The sequence below is a fragment of the Dryobates pubescens genome, chromosome Z (genome assembly GCF_014839835.1).
Source record: "Dryobates pubescens isolate bDryPub1 chromosome Z, bDryPub1.pri, whole genome shotgun sequence".
NCBI lineage: Eukaryota > Metazoa > Chordata > Aves > Piciformes > Picidae > Dryobates > Dryobates pubescens.
This window is the reverse complement of record NC_071657.1, coordinates 42,081,326-42,105,245: the sequence shown is the minus strand read 5'-3', so window position 1 is coordinate 42,105,245 and position 23,920 is coordinate 42,081,326. Positions and strand designations below refer to the sequence as shown.

Genomic DNA, 23,920 nt, shown 5'->3' with positions numbered 1-23,920 from the left:
TTTCCTCAAAGGAAATTAATAAAAATGTAGGGTAAAAGATGTAAAAGTCTTAGTCTTCCCCTCTGCACCAATATGACCAGCTCAAGAATGGCAAGAAGTTTCTACCTATGATTTCCTAAATATCCCAACAACGAGCATACCACAAAGCACAGTGAGAGAGAGGTCAGACAAAACAAGAAAATAACAGGTAGTGAAAAGCCTGAGTTCCAGGGAGGGTTGTGGCCACATCAGCCGCAATGGAGAAAGTTAGGCAAATCAGAAATAAGAAGCAAAAAGAGAAAACAATTAATTTTCCTGTATCATTTCGAAGATGTCTGATTTAAGAATACAGTGGCACATCCAGGAAGACATATTTTAAAGACAATGAAAAATTCAGTTGTGCCATTACTGACCTGAAACTAATCTGAGCCAGTGACCTACAGGAGCTGCCTTGCACTTTCCCAGCCTCCTGAATTATCCTGTATTATTTCAGCTTTATAGCACTGCTCATTTTTCACATAATTTCTGTTATTTCTTCTAGATTTTATTCCATTTCCCTTGAACCTGCAATCTCTTCATTTAAATCTCTTTTCATAGCTGATTTTGATTTGTGTTACTGCAAGTAGCATGAAATGTTAACAAAAAATCTCTCTAATAAACAAAGAAGCCTGACTAGAATAGCAAATGTAACTGCTCAAAATTCTTGGAACACAGTGAATCATCCAGGAAATGCTATGAATGTAATTTATTTTGTGGAATTATTTACACCAAATTAAGTAGAGCTGATTAGTGAATGCTCCTGGGCTATATACACTATCTTAATGACCCTTTCCTACAATAGAGGAAGGAGACATCTGTTTTTCTTATTTTCTCCTTATTTCAGTCTCTCATAGTTATACATTGATTAATTTTAAATTTTTTTCATAAACAAATTAGGCTATTTTAAGAAAATTAGCAGCAAGAAAAGGGCTACTTCCGGTCTTTCTATTGTTCTTAGAGTAGCATTTACCAAAGCAGCATATGCTTTCTGCCTTCTACTCAAAGGTCTCTGTCCATGTCCGACTACAGACTGCCAAGAATCCATGAATAGTTGATAGCAACATTGTGAGAACACAAAAATCTTTTTTACTTCAGTGCAAAATAGGATAATAGTACCTAAAATCTGAATTAGTTCATTTAAAATCTCCACAATATATGTCATCAGCTCAAACAGCATTATGTAGTTGTATTGGGTTCTATAATAACAGCATCATCAGTGTATTACTCTCCAGTCACAGGCATAACAAATTACTTTTTATAATTATTTTCAAAGCAATAAAACTTTGGCACTTTCATAACAAAGGGATATTTGCCAAAGGAATGCTCTCCAGATATTATTTATGAAAGCCACGTAAGTGAAAAGAAATGCCCCTTACCTCTGGCTTACAAGAATTAAGGGAGTATGGCTGACTGATAATCTGTGAAGGATATTTTGTCTCACTTCGAATGCTTCAAATCCATCTCAGTCCTTTCCTAGGTGCATTCATTTGGACATAAATAATTCTTGATGCCACAGAGCTCTATCTGCATTCATTCTAGATAGCACAGAAAATGTTTAGAAAAGGAGTTTATAAGGATGTTAAATAATAGCTGTCACACAGACAATTCAGTATCTTCAGTGACTGTTGCCTTCACACTGAGATAGTCAGAAGAACTTAGACCCTGGACAGGATTCTATGGTATAATATTTCATTAACCTAGCTCATAGTATTCTTTACACTACGAATGAGATTTGGAGCCTGAATACATATTTTGGTTATGCTGTCTTTGCAATGTAGTTTTGTGTCTATAGGCATTGCAACTAAAGTAAGTCACACAGCACTGGCAACTTTCAGGATTGCCGCCTTCTTCTGTACTAACTTCAATTTTGCATTAAAGAAAAAAAAAAAAAGAAGGAAACAGAAGAAACAAAATAGTCTAGGAAAAGCATTCATAAATGTTTGGTTACAGTGATTTTTTAAAATTTATTTAATATTAGGAGTTCTTTTGTTACTCCAGAAAATTAATTTGTAACAAAGGGATAATTGCATTTGCAAAAACGCATACAAGCAAGTATTTAATTGTCTAAACCTGCAGATGCATATTTTATTCATGGAATTATATGTATGTTAATTTTTAGACTAATTATAAAGAATTATGTGGGCACTAATAATTCAGCTTCTGCTGACAACATTTAATTAATTTTAATCTATGAGACTTCCACCATCAGTGTATATTGCAAACAGAACTAACATTCTTCATATGTACTAACATTAACTCATGTTTTCCATTTTATTGCTGCCAGATTTGATGGGATTGTTAGGACTCCAGTCATAGCTCCTCAGAACCTAGGACCTAAGAATATGGTTTTAAACAAATCTAGAGTTCACTATCTCAGATGTGTGCATCTTTGTTTCAAGTTAAGACGTGTTTTGAGGTGAGCTGGGCTGGGAAAACAGGTGAAATATTTTCACCTACTTACATTAAGGAGCTTAATGGCTTCTTATAAATAACCACAGAGAAAGACACTGACAATGACTTTCAGTCTTAGAGGGCTTTATCTCAATCGGGAGCATTATAGTAAAAAATGTATTGGTATGTTTTCCATTGAAAGTTGTCAGAAGTTAATGGGAAGGGTTATGAACACAATTACATTTAGGGAAACTTTAAAAAGTAACTGAAATCATAGGATCATACAATTGTTAGGGTTGGAAGGGACCTCAAGGATCATGTAGTTCCAATTCCCCAGCTATGGGCAGGAACACCTCACACTAGATGAGGTTTTACAAACTATGCTCACTGTTTTCTGAATGTAAGATTTTGTTCCTTCTATCTGCACAAATAAGGTGAGGTTTTCAACATAAACCCAAACTGCAAACAGTTTTACTTAATAAAGAGCTTAATGCTCCTAAATTCTTCATTGTATTTGAAAATTTGATGCTCACTCACATGCGCCTTCAAAAACTGGATTATGTACAAATACATGCAGATATGACTTCTGATGAACAAAAAACAGTTAAAAGAGGAAAAACAGAGATGCAAATTTAGAGGGTCTTTTGTGACTGCACTGTATTTTCTGGAGCAGCTGAATTTTAAACCATATAATGGTTTAAAAACGTAAGAGTTTATGACTAACTCCTACACATTTGAACATTCCATGAGTTTATCCCCATCTCACAGGGAATCAGTTTAAGTTCTCTAAGTTCTGAACTTTGACACTCTTTCTCTCTAATTGCAGGATGAAGGGAAATGCAGACCCTTGGGGGTAACAAATCTTGAAGGAGCAGAAATTGGTGTTGATATTAGTCTGGGTAAACCATTTGTTTTTAAATGCATACCTCAAAGTGGAAACAGGATCTTCTACTTCTGTGCAACTTCCAGCCAAGAAATGAAAAGGTAAGTGATCTTTCATTTTGCAGGGTCATATTTCACTTTGGGGAGAGGAGGTCTGGGTTTTTGGAGAATGTTCACAATACCTGACTTGACACGTAGCGGGGAGGAGGGAAATTTTAAAAAATCTCTCAACTATTTCTGGGATTATGGTGTTTCTTATTTCAGTTCACAGAAGTGTGTATATATATATATATATATATATATATATATATATATATATATATGTGTGTATATATATATATATATATATATATATATATATATTCAGCTTCCAGGGGGTTCTAAGAGAATTTTTCTTTCATAGTCTTTAATATTTGTGCTTTGTTCCAGATCCCCCTGAATTCTTAATTTATCTCCAGAAAAAAAAAAATCTTCACTTGTTCTCATGTCTTCCCTACTGTTCTATCAAATGAAAGTATAAATCTTCCTCTGTAAATGGGTCATTTCACATGAATAATCTGCCCTCTGACAAACAAGAACAGTGATAGCAGTAAATACAATCCCATCTTCCATTTTCATTCCTGTCATGCTGTCATCATCATTTTAGTATTTTAAAATGCAAGTATGCCACAAAGTCATATTGGTTGTAGTAAGTGGCAATGAGTTTGGACTTAACTAAGAGTTAAAAATCTTTTTTCTTTTTTTTTTTTTTCCCCCCAGAGACTATAGCTGACAAAGCAAAGAGACTAAAACCACCCCAAACACAAGTAACAACTTTCTAGGCTTTAATTTTTAATCTTTTCCTCTTTGGTTTGTTGTGAATTACCAAAAATAAAAATCTAGGAAGTGTATCAAGTAGCTTGGTATTCATCCATACATCTTTTTATATCATTTTACTGCTTAACATAGCACTCTCCATTGCAATATCAGAGCATATTCCACTTCTGAATTCTAGACCATCTGTAGTGCAAAAATAATAACTTTGCCAACAAATAACTTTCTTTCTGCTGTAGTCTCCAGTAACTAAATTATCCACATTATAACAAAAACACAAGGATATTGACCACATTGAACTTCATTCAAATTTTATATTCCCTCACCAATATTGCCTTAATTTATTACAATGTGCTGTGCAACAAGCTTTGAGAGTTATTTTTCTAAGGATTAGCAATGTTCATTCAGATTGAATCCACTTTTCTGATTTGAATATGTTCTGAAGACTGCATATCCATTTAGGTGCTGTCCATGTCACCAAGAGTAAAGAACCAATCTGTTCTACCCTACCAAAATAAGTTTTTCTTTTTTTTTTTTTTTCCTTTTTTTTTTTTTTGCTTTTTTTTTTTTTTTTTTTTTGCTTTTTTTTTTTTTTTTTTTTGTGTGTGTGTCATATTATAGGTGGTTAGAGGCTATGGATAAAGCAGTGCATCCCATCCATCAGGTAATGTTTTATTTCTATGCCAAGTATGTGTATAGCAGACCATGCAGAAGACCGAGAGACAGAAGATGTATTTGTAAATGGTCAGGTGCAGAGAGCAGCAAGGGAAGGCTGTGGATGTAGTCTACCTGGAATTCAGCAAGGCCTTTGACACCATCCCCCATAGCAAACCCCTGACAAAGCGACAGTTTGGACAGGTGCATACTGCACTGGGTTAGGAACTGGCTGGAGAGTTGGGCCCAGAGAGTGGTGGTGAATGGTGCTACTTGCAGCTGGCATCCAGTCACTAGTGGTGTCCCTCAGGGATAATTGTTGGGCCTGATCCTGCTCAATATCTTTATTGAGGGGATTGAGTCCATCATCAGCAAATTTGCAGATGACACCAAGCTGGGGCCAGGTGTGGATCTGTTAGAGGGTAGAGAGGCTCTGCAGAGGGACCTTGACAGGCTGGACAGATGGGCAGAGTCCAATGGCATGAGATTTAGCACATCCAAGTGCCAGGTTCTATACATTGGCCACAATAACCCCATGCACTGATATAGGCTGGGGTCAGAGTGGCTGGAGAGCAGCCAGGCAGAAAAGGACCTGGGGGTACTGATTGACAGTAGACTGAATATGAGCCAGCAGTGTGCCCAGGTGGCCAAGAAGGCCAATTGGAATAGTGTGGCCAGCAGGAGCAGGGAAGTCATTCTGCCCCTGTACTCATCACCTTGTCCAAACAGACAGGGTATTCAGGTTATGAAAGCTAAAGCACAGATAAGAATAAATTTTACTGGGGACATAAAGGGGAACAAGAATAATTCCTTCAGGTATGTCATTGACAAAAGGGAGGCTATGAAAGATGTGCGTCCTCTCCAGAAGAAAAATGGAGACCTGGTCACAGAGGACTGAGAGCTGTGAGGCAACTGAAACAGCACTGGCTAGCTCCATGCTGTGCCAAGCTATTTAGAAAAGAGGAGAAGAGGAGGGTTGGGAGGGGAAGGGCAGGCAGGGAGAGATGCGACCTGACAGGAGTCAGTGTCTCCCATGAGGGTGCTTGAGAGGGTGACATGGCTGGGGGTCATTCCCAGAGAAGCTGTGGGAGATTTAAACCAGGCAACACTGGCACAGGCTCTCAGACTGTGAGCTGCAAGGCAGCAGGCTTCTTGCTAGTTGGAACCAAGTGAGTGCAGTGCAAGAGGGAGGGGGAGTGGTCAGACAGCTGGGTGTACCTGGCCATTGGTCCAAACAGGCAAACAGGCACAGGGAGAGCAAATAGTGACTGAGTGTGCCCTGGGGGCTCCTTTTGAATCAGCTCAGTATTTGGCACAAGCAGGGTATGTGGGCAGGACACAAGGTGCTTCAGTTTTACTGAAGGCATGATGGTGGCTACTCAGAGGAGGAAGGCTGTGCTCTCTGCACCTACCAAAATGGATATTGACATCCCAGCCACAGGCTGTGAGGAAGGCCATAGCCTTTCACAGGCAGCAGGGGGCAACACTGACTATGGGAGTGTGTGGCACAACTCCAGGATGATGTGATGAAACTCAGGGAAGAGAGAAGCATCAGGGAGAATGAGAGGCAAACTGATAACTTTCATAAACTGATCTTTACAAAAACAGAACGGGAGTTAGCACTTAGTGGAGCAGAGGATTTGATATCCTCCTGTCAGCAAACCCCCAGCCTTCCTGTAGTAACTGACACATTCAGGGTTGTGGTGGTTTGAAAGGAAAGGCTCTGCTTTCCCTCCCCCACTGAGAAAGAGACCACGGCTAAAACCAGTTGGAGAAATGAGATTATATTTTACAAGGAAACAGATTATATGTAACACAACAAATACAGGTATCTTACAATATATACAGGAATATACAGCAAATGAACTCAACCAGAAACCAGACCCCCCCACAAAGTAGGCTTCCCCCCTGTGCCCCCTTCACCCCCCTACCTCCCTTCTCCCCCAAAAGAGGTAGAAGACGAGAAGAAAGGGGAGTTAGTACAGCAGACAGAGGCCTATGCACAGGGAGTTAGTTCTTATCTTAGTTGGCCAGAATCCCAGAAGCAGAATCCAGCCGAAAGGGACAGAGAAGGAAGGAAGACTGAGAGAAAGTCCCAGCTACCCTGGGTCTAACCTCACCTCCCACAATCCTACCAATGAAATTCGTTTAGAATACCAAAATGTTTTGCAAACATTTAGCCAGTGTGCCCCTTTCTTAAAGGCACAGTGTCAAACGGTCACAAGGGTCAATGGGAACAGGTAGCTGCCCAACAAAACAAATTATAAAAATGGAGCAAACATGCTCCTTTAACAAGCACAGCACCCAAAGTGCTCTTGCAGAACAGGTATGAGGCTCTACAGGAGGAACTGGTTGTGAGCAAGGATGAGAGCTCCACAAAGGCCAGAAGTGCCACCAAGGCCAGAAGTGCCACAAAGGCCAGAAGTGCCACCAGGGCTGGCTTGCCTCAGGCCAGCTGTAAAAACTGACTCTAAAAATTAAAATCAAAGGGTTATTGTTGTAGGTGGCTGTGGTGGTGAAAGAAAGTTCAGTTCTCACACACACACAAAGTAACCACGGCTAACTCAGTCGGAGAAGCAGAAATTAATATAAGCTATATTTACAAGCAGGATGAAATGCAGTGAATATATACACGATATACAATATTTACAATATGTACAGAAAAATACAGCAAAGAACGAAATACAGAACAAAACTCCCTCCTCCAGCCAGGAGGGTCCCCCTCCCCTTGTACCCCCCTCTCTCCCCCTACCTCCCTTTTTTTCCCAAAAAGGGTTAGAGAGAGAGAAAAGGTCATTATTGAGGAGGAAATTCTGTTAGCTTGAAGCATATGCAAGAATTAGTTTCTTATCTGTTAGTTCAAGGTTAACTCCATCCAGCACAGCTGTTGCTCAGAGAGAGACTGAAACAGACTGAAAAAGACAGACAGAACTGAGACTGAGATTCAAACTGAATGAAAACTTAAAGTTGCATTCTATACCTTGTTTTCATTATTTCAGCAAAACATTTAGCCAGAGTGTTCCAGTGACTGTCCCTTTCTTAAAGGCACAGCCTAAAATGGTCACAATCCACCCCTTCTAAACAATTTTATTGGCTGTTTGTACTGTCCCTCCAATCTAAAACAATATCTACAGTTTGCAGGTAAAGTTCATAGTCCATTCTGGCTATCCTCAGATGTAGATGATTCGGAAGTCCAAGAAAATGAGGAAACAGGAAAATGGAAAACAGTTTGTCTCTTCGCAGACGAAGCGAAGAAAAGGGAAACAGGGAAACAGGGACTCTCAGTTGACTCAGGGCTCTCAGGGTTCTCAGGGTTTGTGCACCATAGATTCCTCATGGATTCTTCCTTTGGACGTAATGTATCTGTACAACATTCTGAAATTAAACTTTCTCAGCTACAGTCAAATTTCTTTGTGGAATACACTGAATTTCACCATTCTCTTGCATAACCCAATAAGTGTGACCAGGACCTTCAGCTGAAACCACCCCTTGGACAGGTTTAGCCTCTCCTGAGGGAGAAAATACCCAAACAGTTTTACCTAACAAATTTTTTTCTCTAACAACAGGAACTTTGTCACCTTCTACTTCCTGAGTGTGCAGGTCCAGCTCGATTTACTGAACCTCTACTATTCACCAGCCAGGTTGCTTGTGCTAAATGTTTTTCCCAGTTTTTCGAAGACCCACCCGACACGGCTTTAAGAATGGTCTCCAGCAAACCGTTGTAGCGTTCAATCTTCCCTGCAACTGGTGCATAGTAGGGAATGTGGAATATCCACTCAATGCTGTGCTCTTTTGCCCAGTTCTTCACAAGATTGTTTTTGAAATGAGTTCTGTTGCCTGACTCAATCCTCTCTGGAGTTCTGTGTCTCCACAGGACTTGTCTCTCCAGACCGAGAATGGTGTTGCGTGCAGTTGCATGTGGAACTGGATAAGTTTCCAACCATCCAGTGTTTGCCTCTACCATAGTAAGCACATATTGCTTGCCAGAACAAGAACGTGGTAGAGTGATGTAGTCAATCTGCCAAGCTCACCATACTTGTACTTGGACCATCTGTCGCCATACCACAAGGGCTTGATTTGCTTTGCCTGCTTAATAGCAGCACAAATGTCACAGTCATGGATGACTTGTGTGCTAGCATCCATGGAAATGTCTATAGATCAGTCACGAGCCCATTGGTAGGTTGCATCTCTGCCTTGATGTCCTGACGAATCGTGAGCCCACCGAGCTAAGAATATGTCACCTCGGTGTTTCCAGTTGAGATCAAGACCAGAGTCCCTGTCTACTTGAGAAACTCTTGCAGCTAGGTCTGCCTGATGGTTGTGTTGCTGTTCCTCAGTAGCTTTGCTCTTAGGAATGTGAGCATCAATGTGTCTCACCTTCACTGGAATTCTCTCGATTTGATCAGCAATGTCCTGCCACAGGTCAGCTGCCCAAATGGGCTTTCCTTTTCTCTGCCAACCATTCTTTTTCCAGTCCTTTAGCCAGCCCCACAGCTACCATCCATGAGTCGGTGTAGAGATAAAGCTTTGGCCATCTCTCATGTTCAGCTACGTCAAGAGCTAGCTGGGCAGCTTTTACCTCTGCAAATTAACTGGATTCTCCTTCTCCATCCTTTGCCTCTGCAACTTGGTGTGTTGGACTCCACACTGCAGATTTCCATCTTCGCTTGTTTCCGACGAGACGACAGGAACCGTCTGTGAACAAAGCATATTTCTTTTCATCATCAGAAAGGTCATGTAAGGAGGAGCTTCCTCAGCACAAGTTACTCTCTCCTCTGGAAGTTTAGTACAGTTGGTACCTTCAGGCCAACTTGTGATCACCTCCACCAGACCAGGTCTTTCAAGATTTCCCATTCGAGCTCTCTGTGTTATCAGAGCCATCCACTTAGACCATGTGGCATCTGTGGCATGATGTGGTGTGGAACCTTTGCCTTTGAACATTCAATTCAAAACTGGCAATCTGGGAACTAAGAGAAGTTGTGATTCAGTTACTTCAGAAGCTGCTTTTACTCCTTCATAGGCAGCTAGAATCTCTTTCTCTCTTGGAGTATAATTAGCCTCTGAACCTCCGTAACCTCGACTCCAGAAACCAAGAGGTCATCCACATGTCTCACCTGGATCTCTTTGCCACAAGCACCACGTTGGACCATTGTCACTTGCAACTGTATACAAAATGTTCTTAATGTCTGGACCATCTTGGACAGGTCCCAGACCCACTGCTTGAACTACCTCTTGCTTTATCTGGTCAAAGGCTGCTTGCTGTTCACGTCCCCAGTGGAAACTCTTCCTCTTTTGAGTCACATCATACAGAGGTTTCACAATCTGACTGTATCCAGGAATGTGCAGTCTCCAAAATCCCACTATCCCCAAGAAACGTAGAGTTTCTTGATTGTTCATGGGATTTGCCATGGTGGAGATTCTATTTACCACATCCACTGGAATGTGTCAGCGTCGATCCTGCCACCGCACTCCCAGAAACTGGATCTCTCTGGTAGGTCCTTTCACCTTGTCTCGCTTGATGGTGAAACCTGCATTCAGAAGAATGTCAATGACTTTGTTACCTTTCTCGAAGACTTCTTCAGCAGTTTTACCCCAGACGATGATATCATTGATGAACTGGATGTGTTCTGGAGCACCACCTTTCTCCAGAGCATTATGGATCACTGCATGACAGATGTTTGAGCTGTGGATCCAGCCCATTGGCAATCTGTTGAAAGTGTACTGGATTCCTCTCCAGGTGAAAGCAAACGGAGGCCTGCATTCCTCTGCTATAGGAATAGAGAAAAAGGCATTAGCAATGTGTATGGTACCATACCATTTGGCTTCTTTGGATTCCAGCTCATACTAGAGTTCCATCATGTCTGGTACTGCTGCACTCATAGGTGGAGTAACTTCATTCAGGGCTCAGAAGTCGACTGTCAGACGCCAGTCTCCATTCTGCTTTCGCACAGGCCACACTGGACTGTTGAAAGGTGAATGAGTTTTGCTGACGACTTTCTGACTCTCCAACTGATGAATCAGATTCTGAATGGGCAAGAAAGAGTCACGGTTGGTTCTGTATTGTCTGTGATGCACAGTCTGAGAAGCAACTGGCAATTTAATGTCTTTTATCTTGTGTTGTCCCACAACTGCATATTCATCTGAAAGCTCAGGTCTAGCAGACAGCTTCAGTTTTTGTCCATCAATTTCTACATATGTTACTCCAAAAGCCCATTTGTAACCTTTAGGGTCTTTGAAATGCCCTTCTCTCAGAAAATCAATTCCCAAAATACAAGGTGCGTCAGGTCCGGTCACATCTGTATGCTTCTTCCACTGTTTACCAGTTAAACTTATATCAACCTCTACCTTAGTTAAATTTTGAGATCCACCAGTGACTCCCAGAATAGCTATAGGCTCTTATCCCTGATAATTTGATGGCATTATGGTGCACTGAGCTCCTGTGTCAACCAAGGCCCTGTACTTCCGAAATTGTGAAGTGCCAGGCCACTGGATGTGCACATCCCAATAGATTCTGTTATCTCTATTATCCCTCTCCTCCCCCTGGCAGGGAGTCAGGGCATCCCTAGTTATGGGGAATATGCCCACATGTGCAATGAGCACACTGTCCAGTGTTAGAATTGGAGCCACTGTTGGAGCTATTAGAGTTGTCCTGGGAAACTGTGGAAGTAACAGCTACCCTTCTGGTACTGCTACCTTGGATTCTGCCACTTTTCAGTTCCCTCAGTCTCCTGAAAAGATTAGAAGTTGGTTGACCATCCCATCTGTTCATGTTCTCACCAAACTGATCACGCAGAGTTATCCAAATACTCCCACGTGATTGCCCTGGTGGTCTATTTTGGTTTGATCTGTTTTGGAATGACAGAGGACGTCATTCTTTGGAGGACGTCTGTTCCTCAAAGATGAAACTTGTATCCACCTGGAGGAAGAATTGGAATTATTTACTTGTGTCAATTGGGATATAGTATTTTTAAATTCATCCTTCAACTCTTTCATGCAGTTCTCAATTTTTCCAGACAGACAGATTTTCAATGGCTGAAACCAAAGAAACACGTGTCAGGCTATCCTCCAATTGTCTCATTTGATCAGTGAATTGGGCAACCATAGGAGGAGCTCCACCATAATTTCTTGCCACAATTCTGCTTGCCAGAATATTTGCATAATTAGGAAGAGCAAGTTTGATGAGCTTTTTAGCAAGACCAGTTCCTACAGGTCAGGATTCAGAGTTTCATGGCCACCATACAGTACCTCTCTGAGAGCAAATTCCCTCAGATGATTAATTGTGTTCTCTTCCATGCCCCTGACATTGGTAACGGATGAGGGAACATTTAGGAAGAGCCAAGAGTTCAATTCATGGCATCAGGACTGGTGTTCTCAACAGGGGTTTGGATTTAATGATCACAGATTAGTTTACAGGGTGCCAGAGTTGCCAGAAACCGATGGGATGCACCTGTCCAAGAGAGGGAAGGAGTGGACAGGGCTCATTGATAGGGCTTTAAACTAGATTCAAAGGCTGAAGGGGTTGTTAATCTCATGCTTGCCTGTGACAAACACAGGGGCAGCTCACTAGAGACAGAGGGATGGAGTGCTAGCAAGGCCTCTCCGCTTGTTGCCCTAAGACAAGCCAATGACAAGGCACCAAGACACCTTAAGAGAATCAAGGGGGATTCACCTAAGAGGCAACTAGGAGGATATATCCCAAGCTTACAATCCTGGACTTTAGGCATGCAAATTTTGATCGCTTCAGTGATATGCTGTCCAAAGTATCACGGGATAAAGCCCTAGAGGGAAGAGGGGCCCCAGACAGCTGGTCAGTGTTCAAGAATCACCTTCTCTGTGTCCAGGAATAAAGAGGAAGGCAGGAAAGAATGCTAGGAAACCTGCCTGAATGAGCAAGAAGCTCCTGAACACAGTAGAATATAACCCCCATTTTCAGAAAGGGAAAGAGGGATGACCCAGGGCACTATAGGCCAGCCAGTCTCTCCTCTGTGCCTGGTAAGATCATGGAGAAGACTAAAAAACTGGCTTCACAGCCACACTCGCCTGGTGGATGTGGGTAAGGCTGTGGATGTGGTCTACCTGGACTTCAGCATGGCCTTTGACACTGTCCCCCACAGCAAACTCCTGGCCAAGCTGTCAGCCCATGACTTGGATGGGAGCACACTGCACTGGGTTAGGAACTGGCTGGAGGGCTGAGCCGAGAGGGTGGTGGTGAATGGTGCCACATCCAGCTGGCAGCCAGTCAGTAGTGATATGCCTCAAGGATCAGTGCTGGGCCCCATGCTCTTTAACATCGTTATTGATGAACTGGATGAGGGGATTGAGTCCATCATCAGTAAATTTGCAGGCAACACCAAGCTGGGGGCAGGTGTTGATCTGCTGGAGAGTAGAGGGGATTTGGAGAGGGACATTGACAGGCTGGACAGATGGGCAGAATCCAACGGCATGAGATTTAACACATGCAAGTGCCAGGTTCTGCACATTGGCCACAACAACCCCATGCAGTGATACATGCTTGGGTCAGAGTGGCTGGAGAGCAGAAGGCAGAGAGGGACCTGGGGGTACTGGTCGATGGTAGGCTGAACATGAGCCTGCAGTGTGCCAAGGCAGCCAGGAGGGCCAATGGCATCCTGGCCTGCATCAGGAACAGTGTGGCCAGCAGGAACAGGGAGGTCATTCTGCCCCTGTACACTGCACTGGTTAGGCCGCACCTCAAGTACTGTGTCCAGTTCTGGGCCCCTCAGTTTAGGAAGGATGTTGACTTGCTGGAGCGTGTCCAGAGAAGGGCAACAAAGTTGGTGAGGGGTTTGGAACACAAGCCCTGTGAGGAGAGACTGAGGGAGCTGGGGTTGCTTAGCCTGAAGAAGAGTAGGCTCAGGGGTGACCTTATTGCTCTCTACAACTACCTGAAGGGAGGCTGTAGACAGGCAGAGGTTGATCTCTTCTCCCAGGCAAACAGCACCAGAACAAGAGGACACAGTCTCAAGCTGCACCAGGGGAGGTTTAGGCTGGAGGTTAGGAGCAAGTTTTACACAGAGAGAGTGATTGCCCATTGGAATGGGCTGCCTGAGGACGTGGTGGAGTCACCATCACTGGAGGTGTTCAGGAGGAGACATGATAGGGTGCTTGGTTGCATGGTTTAGTTGATTTGGTGATATTGGATAATAGGTTGGACGTGATGATCTTGAAGGTCTCTTCCAACCTGCTCTATTCTATTCTATTCTATTCTACTCTAAGAGTAGCTGAGTCCATGTCCAAGAGGAGGCCAGTGACAAGTGGAGTCCCTCAGGGATCAGTACTAGGACCAGTCTTGTTTAACGTCTTTGTTGGTGACATGGACAATGGCACTGAGTGCACTCTCAGGAAGCTTGCTGACAACACCAAGCTGTGTGGTGGACATGCTGGAGGGAAGAGATGGCATCCAGAGGGACCTTGACAGGCTGGAGAGGTGAGCCCATGACAACCTCATGAGGTTCAATAAGACCAAATGCAATGTCCTACACCTGGGTCAGAGCAATCCCTGGCAACGATATAGGCTGGGCAGTGACTGGCTTGAGAGCAGACCTGAAGAAGAGGACTTGGGGGTGCTGGTGGATGAGAAGCTCAGCATGACCCACCAGTGTACACTTGCAGCCCAGAAAGCCAATCACATCCTGGACTGCATCAAGAGCAGCATATCCAGCAGGTCAAGGGAGGTGATTCTCCCCCTCTACTCCACTCTGGTGAGACCCCACCTGCACTACTGAGTCCAGTTCTGGAGCTCCTATTACAGGAAGGATCTGGACGTGCTGGAGCATGCCCAGAGAAGGGCCATGAGGATGATCAGAGGGCTGGAGCACCTCTCTTATGAGGACAGGCTGAGAGAGCTGGGGTGGTTTATTTTGGCGAAGAGAGGGCTCCAAGTTGACCTTATTTGTGGCCTTCCAGTATCGGAATGGGGCCTACAAGAAAGCTGGTAAGGGACTTTTTGGGGTGTTGGATAGTGACAGGGCTAGGGGGAATGGATCCAAGCTAGAAGAGGGGAGATTCAGATTGGATGTTAGGAAGTTCTTCACCGTAAGGGTGGTGAGACACTGGAACTGGCTGCCCAAGGAGGTGGTGGAAGCCCCATCCCTGGAAGTTTTTAAGTCCATGCTGGATGTGGCTGTGAGCAACCTGATCTAGCATGAGGTGCCCCTGCCCATGGCAGGGGGCTAGAAACTAGATGATCCCTAAGGTCCCTTCCAACTCTAACAATTCTCTGATTCTATGATTCTAGGATATTAAGAAAGCTGAGGTACTTAGGCACTGCTTTGCCTCAGTATTCATTGGCAATGGCTCTAGCCACACCACCCAAATTCCAGAAACCAAAGGTAGGGAGTGGAAAAAGGAAGATACGATCACTATAAATGAAGATCAGTTTTGAGACCATCTCAAGAAGCTGAAGGTGCAAAAGTCTATGGGGCTGGAAGAGGTCTACTCACAGATACTGAGGGAACTGGCAGATGTAGTTGCCAAGTGAAGGACTTCACTAGATTGCATCATATTTGAAAGGTCATGCAATTTAGTGATGTCCCTACTGACTGAAAATGGGGAAACATAAACTCTGTCTTAAGAAGGGAAAACAGGAAGAGGCAGTCCCACTTCTGTGCCTGGGGAGATCACAGAACAGATCCTCCTGAAGGCTCTGCTAGGGCATGCAGAAAATTAAGAAGAATTGTTTTGTGGTAACCAGCATGGCTTCACCAAAGGCAAATCATGCCTGATGAATTTTGCGGCATTTGTGATGGACTTACAGCTTCAGTAGATTAAGGAAAGAGCAACTGACGTAATCTACTTTAATGTCTGTAAAGTATTTGACATTGTTCCATGTGACATCCTGGTCACTAAATTGTAAAAACATGGACTTGAGGGACAGATCACTTGCTGGATAAGGAGTTGTCTAGATGGTCACACTAGGAGAATTGCAATCAATGGCTCAATGTTCAGATGAAGACCAGTGACCTCAGGGGTCAGTACTGGGACCCATAAATAGCACCTAAGAGTGCTGTTTAACACCCTTATTGGCAACATGGACAGTGAATTTTAGTGCACCCTCAGCAAGTCTGCAGACAACACCAAGTTGTGTGGTGAAGAAGACACGCTGGAGGGAAGAGATGGCATCCAGAGGGACCTGGAGAGGCTGGAGAGGTGAGGCTGTGCCAATGTCCTGAAGTTCAACAAGGCCATGTGCAAGGTCCTTCAGCTGGGTCAGTGCAATCCCAAGAGTAAATATAGGCTGAGAGGAGACTGGTTTGACAGCAGTCTTAAGGAGAAGGACTTGGAGGTGCTGGCTGACACAAAGCTCAACATGAGCCAGCAATGTGTGCTTGCAGCCCAGGCAGCCAACCATGTCCTGGAATGCATCAAAAGAATGGCAAGTAAGGTGATTCTACCCATCTACTCTGCTTTTGTGAAACACCATCTGGAGTACTGTGCCCAGTTCTGGGGCCCTCAACACAAGAAGAACATTGAACTGTTGGAGCAGATTCAGAGGAAAGCCATGAAGATGATCAGAGAGCTGGAGCACCTCCTCTATGGAGACAGGCTGTGAGAGCTGGCTTTTCAGACTGGAGGAGAGAAGGCTGTGGGGAGACCTCATAGTGGCCTTCCAGTACCTGAAGGGGGCCTACAGGAAAGATGGGGAGGGACTTTTTACAATTGTTTGTAGTTATCAGACAAGAGATAATGGCTTTAAGCTGTGAGAGGGTAGATTTAGACCAGATATTAGGAAGAAATTCTTTATGTTGAGGGTGGTGAGACACTGAACAGGCTGTCCAGGGAGGTGGTGGATGCCCCTTCCATGGAGATGTTCAAGGCCAGATTGGACAGAGCCTCAAGCAATCTGGTTGTTCAGTGGAAGGTGTCCCTGCCAGTGTCAGGGGGTCTGCAACTAGATGGTGTTTTAAGTGCCTCTCAACCCAAAGCATTCTGTGATTCTGTGAAGACAGAACACATCCAAGAAGTTACTCTTTAGCAAAACATTCAAAATCACTTGTTGAATTAAAAGTTCCAACATATGTGTACAGAAATATATCTCATGTAATCATCCATTAATAACATAGTAAGTTGGTTGTGCTGCTGCATCTTTTGACCAATTTGATTTTGTCTTAGATGGAATATTTTCTGAAAGAAATATTTGATTTAATATATCACTTGCATTTCCTAACCTCTAATTTAATGAACTACTATCTGATTCTCCCTTTAACTGGACTTTCTATTCAGTTGAACAGACAAAACTTTTTGTTTGCTATACTGTTTGGTACTGACTTCTTGTAAGAGCTAGGGCATAGCAATAGAGCTCACAACAAAACAATTTAATAGACCAATATACTGAGACTATGTCATCTTACTGAGTCTGCAAGGATGACTATTTTTTTTATGTATCTAGTAATACTGAGGTCCTTTTCTGCACTTTGCTGCAATAACTCTCAGCAGGTTTTCCATTCATAATAAAGAACAGAGCTAGCTATATTGTGCCAGGTATTTTTCTGTAATAGCCTTGTCTAGAATACTAAAGAAATACCACGAATAAATGCAAAATAAAACCCTTATCTTCTGAAGGCTTCTGTAAACGGCTCTTTGGCAGGCCACCTTCACTGATCTTCATTTAACAAAGCCACCTGCTGATTGTAAATGACCTTGGTCCCTAAGCATGCTAGACCAACTTGCCTTCCTGTCCCACTGCAGGCTAAGTGGTTCTCCCACACTATTGATACTACACATATTCTCCATGCGGATTTCAAACTATAATGACACTGGTTGATGCAGAATTCAAAAAGTGTATTGCAGATAAGCAAAATACACTAGGAGAGGCTGAGTTCCTAACACCTCTTAGATTTGAAGAAGAAGAAATTATTTGATCTCACATTATACAACTTAGTCTTACTAAACAAATTTCTTTTTTCCTATTTTTTTAATCTGATCATGCAGATAGCTGTACAATACCAGTCTTTTCATGGGTTCACTTTTCTCTTTGCCTATAAATGACAATAGGATAACTTTAGCAATGAAAAAGTTCCTGCTTTCCAGAAAGGGGTAGGAAGGCATCTGTAAACATTTTGTTTGTAGTAGTACTTCCATCTGAGTCTGAATGCTACAGCATTCTGACCTCAGACACCCCCATATTCTCTCTGGAACCTGAGGTAAATGGTGAACCTCATCTTGACACCTTACATTCAGAAAAGGCTTTTGAAGTCAGGTAAGACAATTTTTTGGAAAAAGCTTATTCATACAGCTTTGAAATCATGCTATTTCTATGAAAAAAACTTGTACTGAAAACCAAAACAGACACAGAAAAGACAAGTTATTGTTGTAAGAAGAAATCAAGTATTGACTTTTTTGACTTGTATTGGTAACTTTTCAAATTATTTTAACAACAAAAGCTAATTTCCAGCAGGGTATTGGAGCTTTGAGTGTTTTCATACTATCAGTTCTTCCCTACTTTTTTAGCTGAATATTTTATTGCATGCTTACTTTACAGAACCATGTGTGGGTAGATGTCACGCTGCATAACACTACACTTCCACCCCTGGCTATCAAAAACCCAGAATGCCTGGGGCTTCTGCACCTGCTGGACAGAAGCAAAGATGTCTGGATTCAGCACTACTGCATTCTGAAGGATGGCTGTTTGTACTTTTATGCCACTCTCAGGTCTACACCTGCTCAAGGTATGGATGGCTGCTGGATTTTAATTGATTGTTAAATTCAGAAACGTTTCACTGAACTGTCCAAACATAATGTCAACAACTGAGTTTCTTATCAGCAAACTCACTCTACTCTCTGAAGATGAGTGAAGGAATGCCATACTTAGTCTCTTTTCATAAAACAGCTATCTTGTTCTCCCCCCATCATCTTTTGTTTTCCTCCCACAATCTGCATTTTTCTCTCTGGAATAGAGCTAGTCAGGATCTGTGAAGACTACCTCAGGAGCAAGTATCAGCAACAAGATTCACCCTTCCAAAGCACTTTAATGTGGCTTGAGGCAGTACCACTGATGTCAGTCTGCTGAAAAGTGTTGAGTCATGCATATTAGGTAGCATCCTCAGAGGGAGGGACATCATAAACTTAAGACTGGTTTCTCTGGCTCTATCAGGTTTTCACAATGGTCAGTGGCCTTGTCAAACCTAGTCCACCCATCAACAGGCAGAACTTCCCAACTCCACCACAGGCTGATCTCTGGGTTGTGACCAGTTGCTGGCATCTAAAGAGACAAGACCCCACAGTCATGAGCAACAGTATTCACACCAGAAGAGGGTGTTTCCCCACACTTAAAAACAAACAAACAATCAAAAAAAAGCCACACCACAATGTGAGGCTACTTGTGGTTAGCTGTAAGTAGACTAGCCAAGTTTCAGACACTGAGGAGAGCCTGCAAGCACAGCTCTATGAAAATATGTATTTATGAAATAAAGAGGTGCTCCAGGGAGAGAAGATGGGCCAGGACCTGCAAATTCGCTTTCACTGTGCTAAGGAAACCAGCAGTCAGAAGAATAAAAAAGAAAATTCTATGATACTTCTGGTTACTAGGCAGTTTTCAGATCAAAAGGGAAAACTGTTTTTCTTAGGGTGTATGCTATTTGCCACATGATCAGGCAAGAACTGTCCCACTAAATTTGAGAATACCCCCCTAAAAAAAGTACAGACCCTGACGACAATAACAGAAACAATCAACTATAGTTAATCATCTTAGCAGGCCTTTTTTGGCTATTCGCCATGTATGTATAAAACCAGCACATATAGTGTTACAAAGAAGTGAAGTGTGGTGGGAAAAACAGAATAAAAGTCTACAAAACCCAAACAGCAATTATCCATAAGCCCTGAGCTGGGCCGCCAATAAATTATGTGGTGGTGAGAGCAAGTTCAGATGTCCCCCACTGTGGTGAAGAGGTTATTAATTTACGAATTATGACATATGAATTATGGAAAATATTATTTTTATTAATATTATAAAATTGTTAATAACCCATGAATCACCAACTTATATACATGTTCTAGTGCACGTTCATGAAATAGATCCCATAAATGGCTTAGTATTATGATTATAACTTATTTGAACTAATTACAAACTATTTATGTATTTATATGCAAGAAGGGTGCGGTTCCATCGCTTGGCCACTAGATGGCGACTCGACGGGACATGCGTAGCTTCCCCTCTGCGGCAGGGGAGAGGAAGTGGAACCTGGACTAGCTAATAAGCAAGCTCTCTTCACAGGACTCGGCAGGTTCTCTCCAGATGATAGGCAGAGGGGCTGGCAGGGCTGGTCCCGGGACGGGCTGACCCTTGGAGTCGGCTCGCACGACGGGACGGGGCGACAGGGTTCCCGGCCGAGCAAGGGGCTGCAAGTGGCGGGCCTGGCAGGAGTCGGCCCGGGTCGGCAGGTTCCCGGGACTGAAGAATACAGTCTCGGAGACAGGAATGCGGCTGCGACAGATGGCGGCTTCTCGTTCGCTGGGCTTAAAGCAACAGCAGGGCACCCAGGCGATCCCGGGGTTCAGTGCAATGTAAGCACGAACGCTGTTTAGGTAGCCCCTGGAGTTAATCAGGCTTCAGAGCGGCATGTAGCGCTCTCCTCTACCACTACGGTGGGGTTAAACAACTGCATAGACGACCAGGATGGGTCAAGTCCTTCTTCCCCGGCAACTGGGCAGATCTTACCCTCGGGGGTTGGTCCAGTCCATACGGTGGCGACGGGGGTCTCTCTCCCGGTTGTTGTGACTGGCTATGGTGACTCTGGCTCCTTAGCTCAGTGTGGTGTCCTTCCTCTTGTGGAAATAATTCCTCCAGTCGCTTCTCACATGCAAATGCTTTGATATGCGTGCATGTATGTAACAGAAGCTGGACAACAATAAACTCAATTGCAGAGGCTGCAGTTCGGACTTAACTCTCGAGCTAGCACAGAGACAGAAATGGAAGAGGAGGGCACTTGTTTACTCACTGGGGTAATACTTACAGAATCCCTCGACGCTGGGTTTGACCAATGGGCATTCTCATAAACAGCTGGTTTCAACCAATGAGAAAGCATGAAGCTAGAATTCTTCCATATTTGGCGAATGCATGAGCACAGCATGCACTAGATGCGTGCTAGCCTGGCTTTTGTCTTCCTCCTGAGGGAGGGGGAGCTCGCCCACATGCTGGGGCAAGATTCAATATCTGGGTAATGTGCCTTCACCACACCCACACACAAAGAAACCACGGCTAACTCAGTTGGAGAAGCAAAGATATGAATAAGCTCTATTTACAAGCAGGATGAAGTGCAGATGATTATATACACAATATACAGTATTTACAATATATACAGAAATATACAGCAAAGAACGTAACACAGGAAAAAAAACCTTCCCCTCCTCCAGCCAGGAGGGTCCCCCCAACCATACCCCCTTCTCTCCCCGTACCTCCCTTTTTTCCCAAAAAGGGGTTAGAGAGAGAAAATGCAATTAATAAGGAGGAAATTCTGTTAGCTCAAAGCGTATGCAAGAATGAGTTAGCTCAGTCAATTCAACTCTGTCCAGCACAGCTGTTGCTCAGAGAGACTGAAACAGACAGACTGAAACAGACAAACTGAACTGACTGAGATTCAAACTGAACTAAAGCTAAAAATTTAAAGTAGCATTCTACCAATCTACCAATGAAATTCGTTGGGAATATCTTTGTTTTCATTTTAATACCAAAACATTCGGCCAGAGTGTTCCAGTAACTGCCCCTTTCTTAAAGGCACAGCCTAAAATGGTCACAAACCCAAACAGCTAAAATGGAAATGTTCTGAAGACCAAATTCCTTACATTGCCTTCACAGATAGCTAAAGTGTCATACAATGACATTAGTTACTAATGCAGAAAAGAGAATAAATGCTGACTGCAGGAACTTTTTCAATGCTAAAATTCCTGTCTTTTTCGTTTTTATAGGAAATAAAAAGAAAACAAAAGCTAGAGAAAATACTTCACCATTTCTTATTTAATGGAAAGCTAAATAAAACCATACTGCTGATTACCTGCAGGATGGCAAGCATATTCTACACTATTTTCAAATCAATTTTCATTTAAAAAAAGCCATGAATTTTCACATTTTCAATATTTTGCGTGCCAGTTTTGTACAACTCTGTTGAAACACCGAGCACAAGGCATCTGAAAATCCAGCTTGCAAGGACTGTTGGTATGTTTGCAATTGACAGCAATTACAATCTGCAATATACATGACACATGCTATTTTCTTTTGTGCAGGTGGCCTTTACCTGCAGGGATACACTGTGAGTGAGCAAAGTCTGGGCACCAAGAGATCTGTTATTGAACTCAAGCCTCCATCTGAAGAATTTAAAACATTCTACTTATGTGCAGAGAATGTAAATGAAAATAAAAGGTGAAACAAACCTCTCCTCTTCCTTTCCTTTCCTTTCCTTTCCTTTCCTTTCCTTTCCTTTCCTTTCCTTTCCTTTCCTTTCCTTTCCTTTCCTTTCCTTTCCTTTCCTTTCCTTTCCTTTCCTTTCCTTTCCTTTCCTTTCCTTTCCTTTCCTTTCCTTTCCTTTCCTTTCCTTTCCTTTCCTTTCCTTTCCTTTCCTTTCCTTTCCTTTCCTTTCCTTCCCTTCCCTTCCCTTCCCTTCCCTTCCCTTCCCTTCCCTTCCCTTCCCTTCCCTTCCCTTCCCTTCCCTTCCCTTCCCTTCCCTTCCCTTCCCTTCCCTTCCCTTCCCTTCCCTTCCCTTCCCTTCCCTTCCCTTCCCTTCCCTTCCCTTCCCTTCCCTTCCCTTCCCTTCCCTTCCCTTCCCTTCCCTTCCCTTCCCTTCCCTTCCCTTCCCTTCCCTTCCCTTCCCTTCCCTTCCCTTCCCTTCCCTTCCCTTCCCTTCCCTTCCCTTCCCTTCCCTTCCCTTCCCTTCCCTTCCCTTTCCCTTCCCTTTCCCTTCCCTTTCCCTTCCCTTTCCTTCTCTCTCAGTTTTATTTCTCAGATTTTAAGAGAGCAGAAACAATGCAACTTGGGAACATCTAGTCACAACATTTCATTCTATTTTCACTTGTTCCTCCATATTTCCATGTAGTTGTATCTTTAGCCTAACTGCAGTACAGCATGCTGGTACATGTGAGTCATCAGTTCTGCTATTGAAACTACAACAAGACTGGCTTGCAGAAGGTCAGAAAGAAACCTGGATAAGATGCCTTTCATAGTCAATGTGTGGGTCATTAAACTGAACAGAAAAGCCATGGCACCTGGCATTAGAAATAATGGAAAGTGTATCTTCCTCATTCCCAATAGTAATTTACTTCCAACAATAACCATTAGAATAAAAAAGAAAATTGTCCTGTGAAATTATGATATGAATGTTAATTCCCTTGTCATAATCCAGCCAAATTCCATGGCTGTCAGTTGGAGTGTAAAGCCTACTAATCACATTTAATGAACAATGGACAAAGCTTTTTATTATGTTGGAAATAGGTATTTACATGTGTTGTTGTTATAGTTAACTCCTCCTGCCTCTCTCCAATTCACTTAATATCAGTGTACACAGTAACTCAGCAGTACAAACATCATTTATAAAAGGTGTGTTTCAAAGAACAAAAACATGCATGCATAACAGTTGGTCTTTCCTTTCTTTTAGATGGATTACAGCTTTGCAAGCTTCGATTAATAAATGGTTACCCCTACATCAGGCAATCCAAGATTTCATGAACAGACCACTGGAAGAGACAAGGATGTGATAAGAAAGTCCCTTTTTTTTTCCCATTCAGTATCTGTTTTGCATTAAAAATTCCATTATATGTCTTATGGTTCATCTCAAAATATGCTGTAGCTGCAGCTGATCTTTAGCACTGCTGTACATTCACAAATTTTGTAGGCAGTAGTAAATAAAAAGCAACATTGCCTTGCCTTCTTTGTGGCTATGTGTTTCTACTTCAACTCAGACCAACAGGGGGCAACACTGACTATAGTTGCATGCAGTGTGAACAGGTTGATGACCTGCCTGATGAAACAAATGGAATAAGCATGTTCCTTTAAGAAACACAACGCCTGAAGTAGCCTTGCAGAACAGGTATGAGGCTCTGCCCTGCCTGCAACAGAAATGGGAGCGCTTGCCACCTAGCACCCAGGATCTTGTCTTACGGTGGGGGGGACTTTGTTTCCCTGTGGTCCTCATCTTGTGGTTCATTGACTTGGGAGATG

General features: G+C 43.0%; 1 protein-coding gene across 1 annotated transcript; it reads left to right on the top strand.

The window, feature by feature from the left end:
- Nucleotides 1–236: 236 nt before the first annotated feature.
- LOC128899337 (uncharacterized) lies at nt 237–23,466 on the top strand. Its single transcript, XM_054177763.1, has 6 exons — nt 237–245; nt 3,236–3,393; nt 4,726–4,768; nt 18,257–18,443; nt 21,994–22,129; nt 23,358–23,466. The coding sequence occupies exons 1-6, from the start codon at nt 237–239 to the stop codon at nt 23,455–23,457; spliced, it is 633 nt and encodes a 210-aa protein (XP_054033738.1). The 3' UTR covers nt 23,458–23,466.
- Nucleotides 23,467–23,920: the final 454 nt, after the last annotated feature.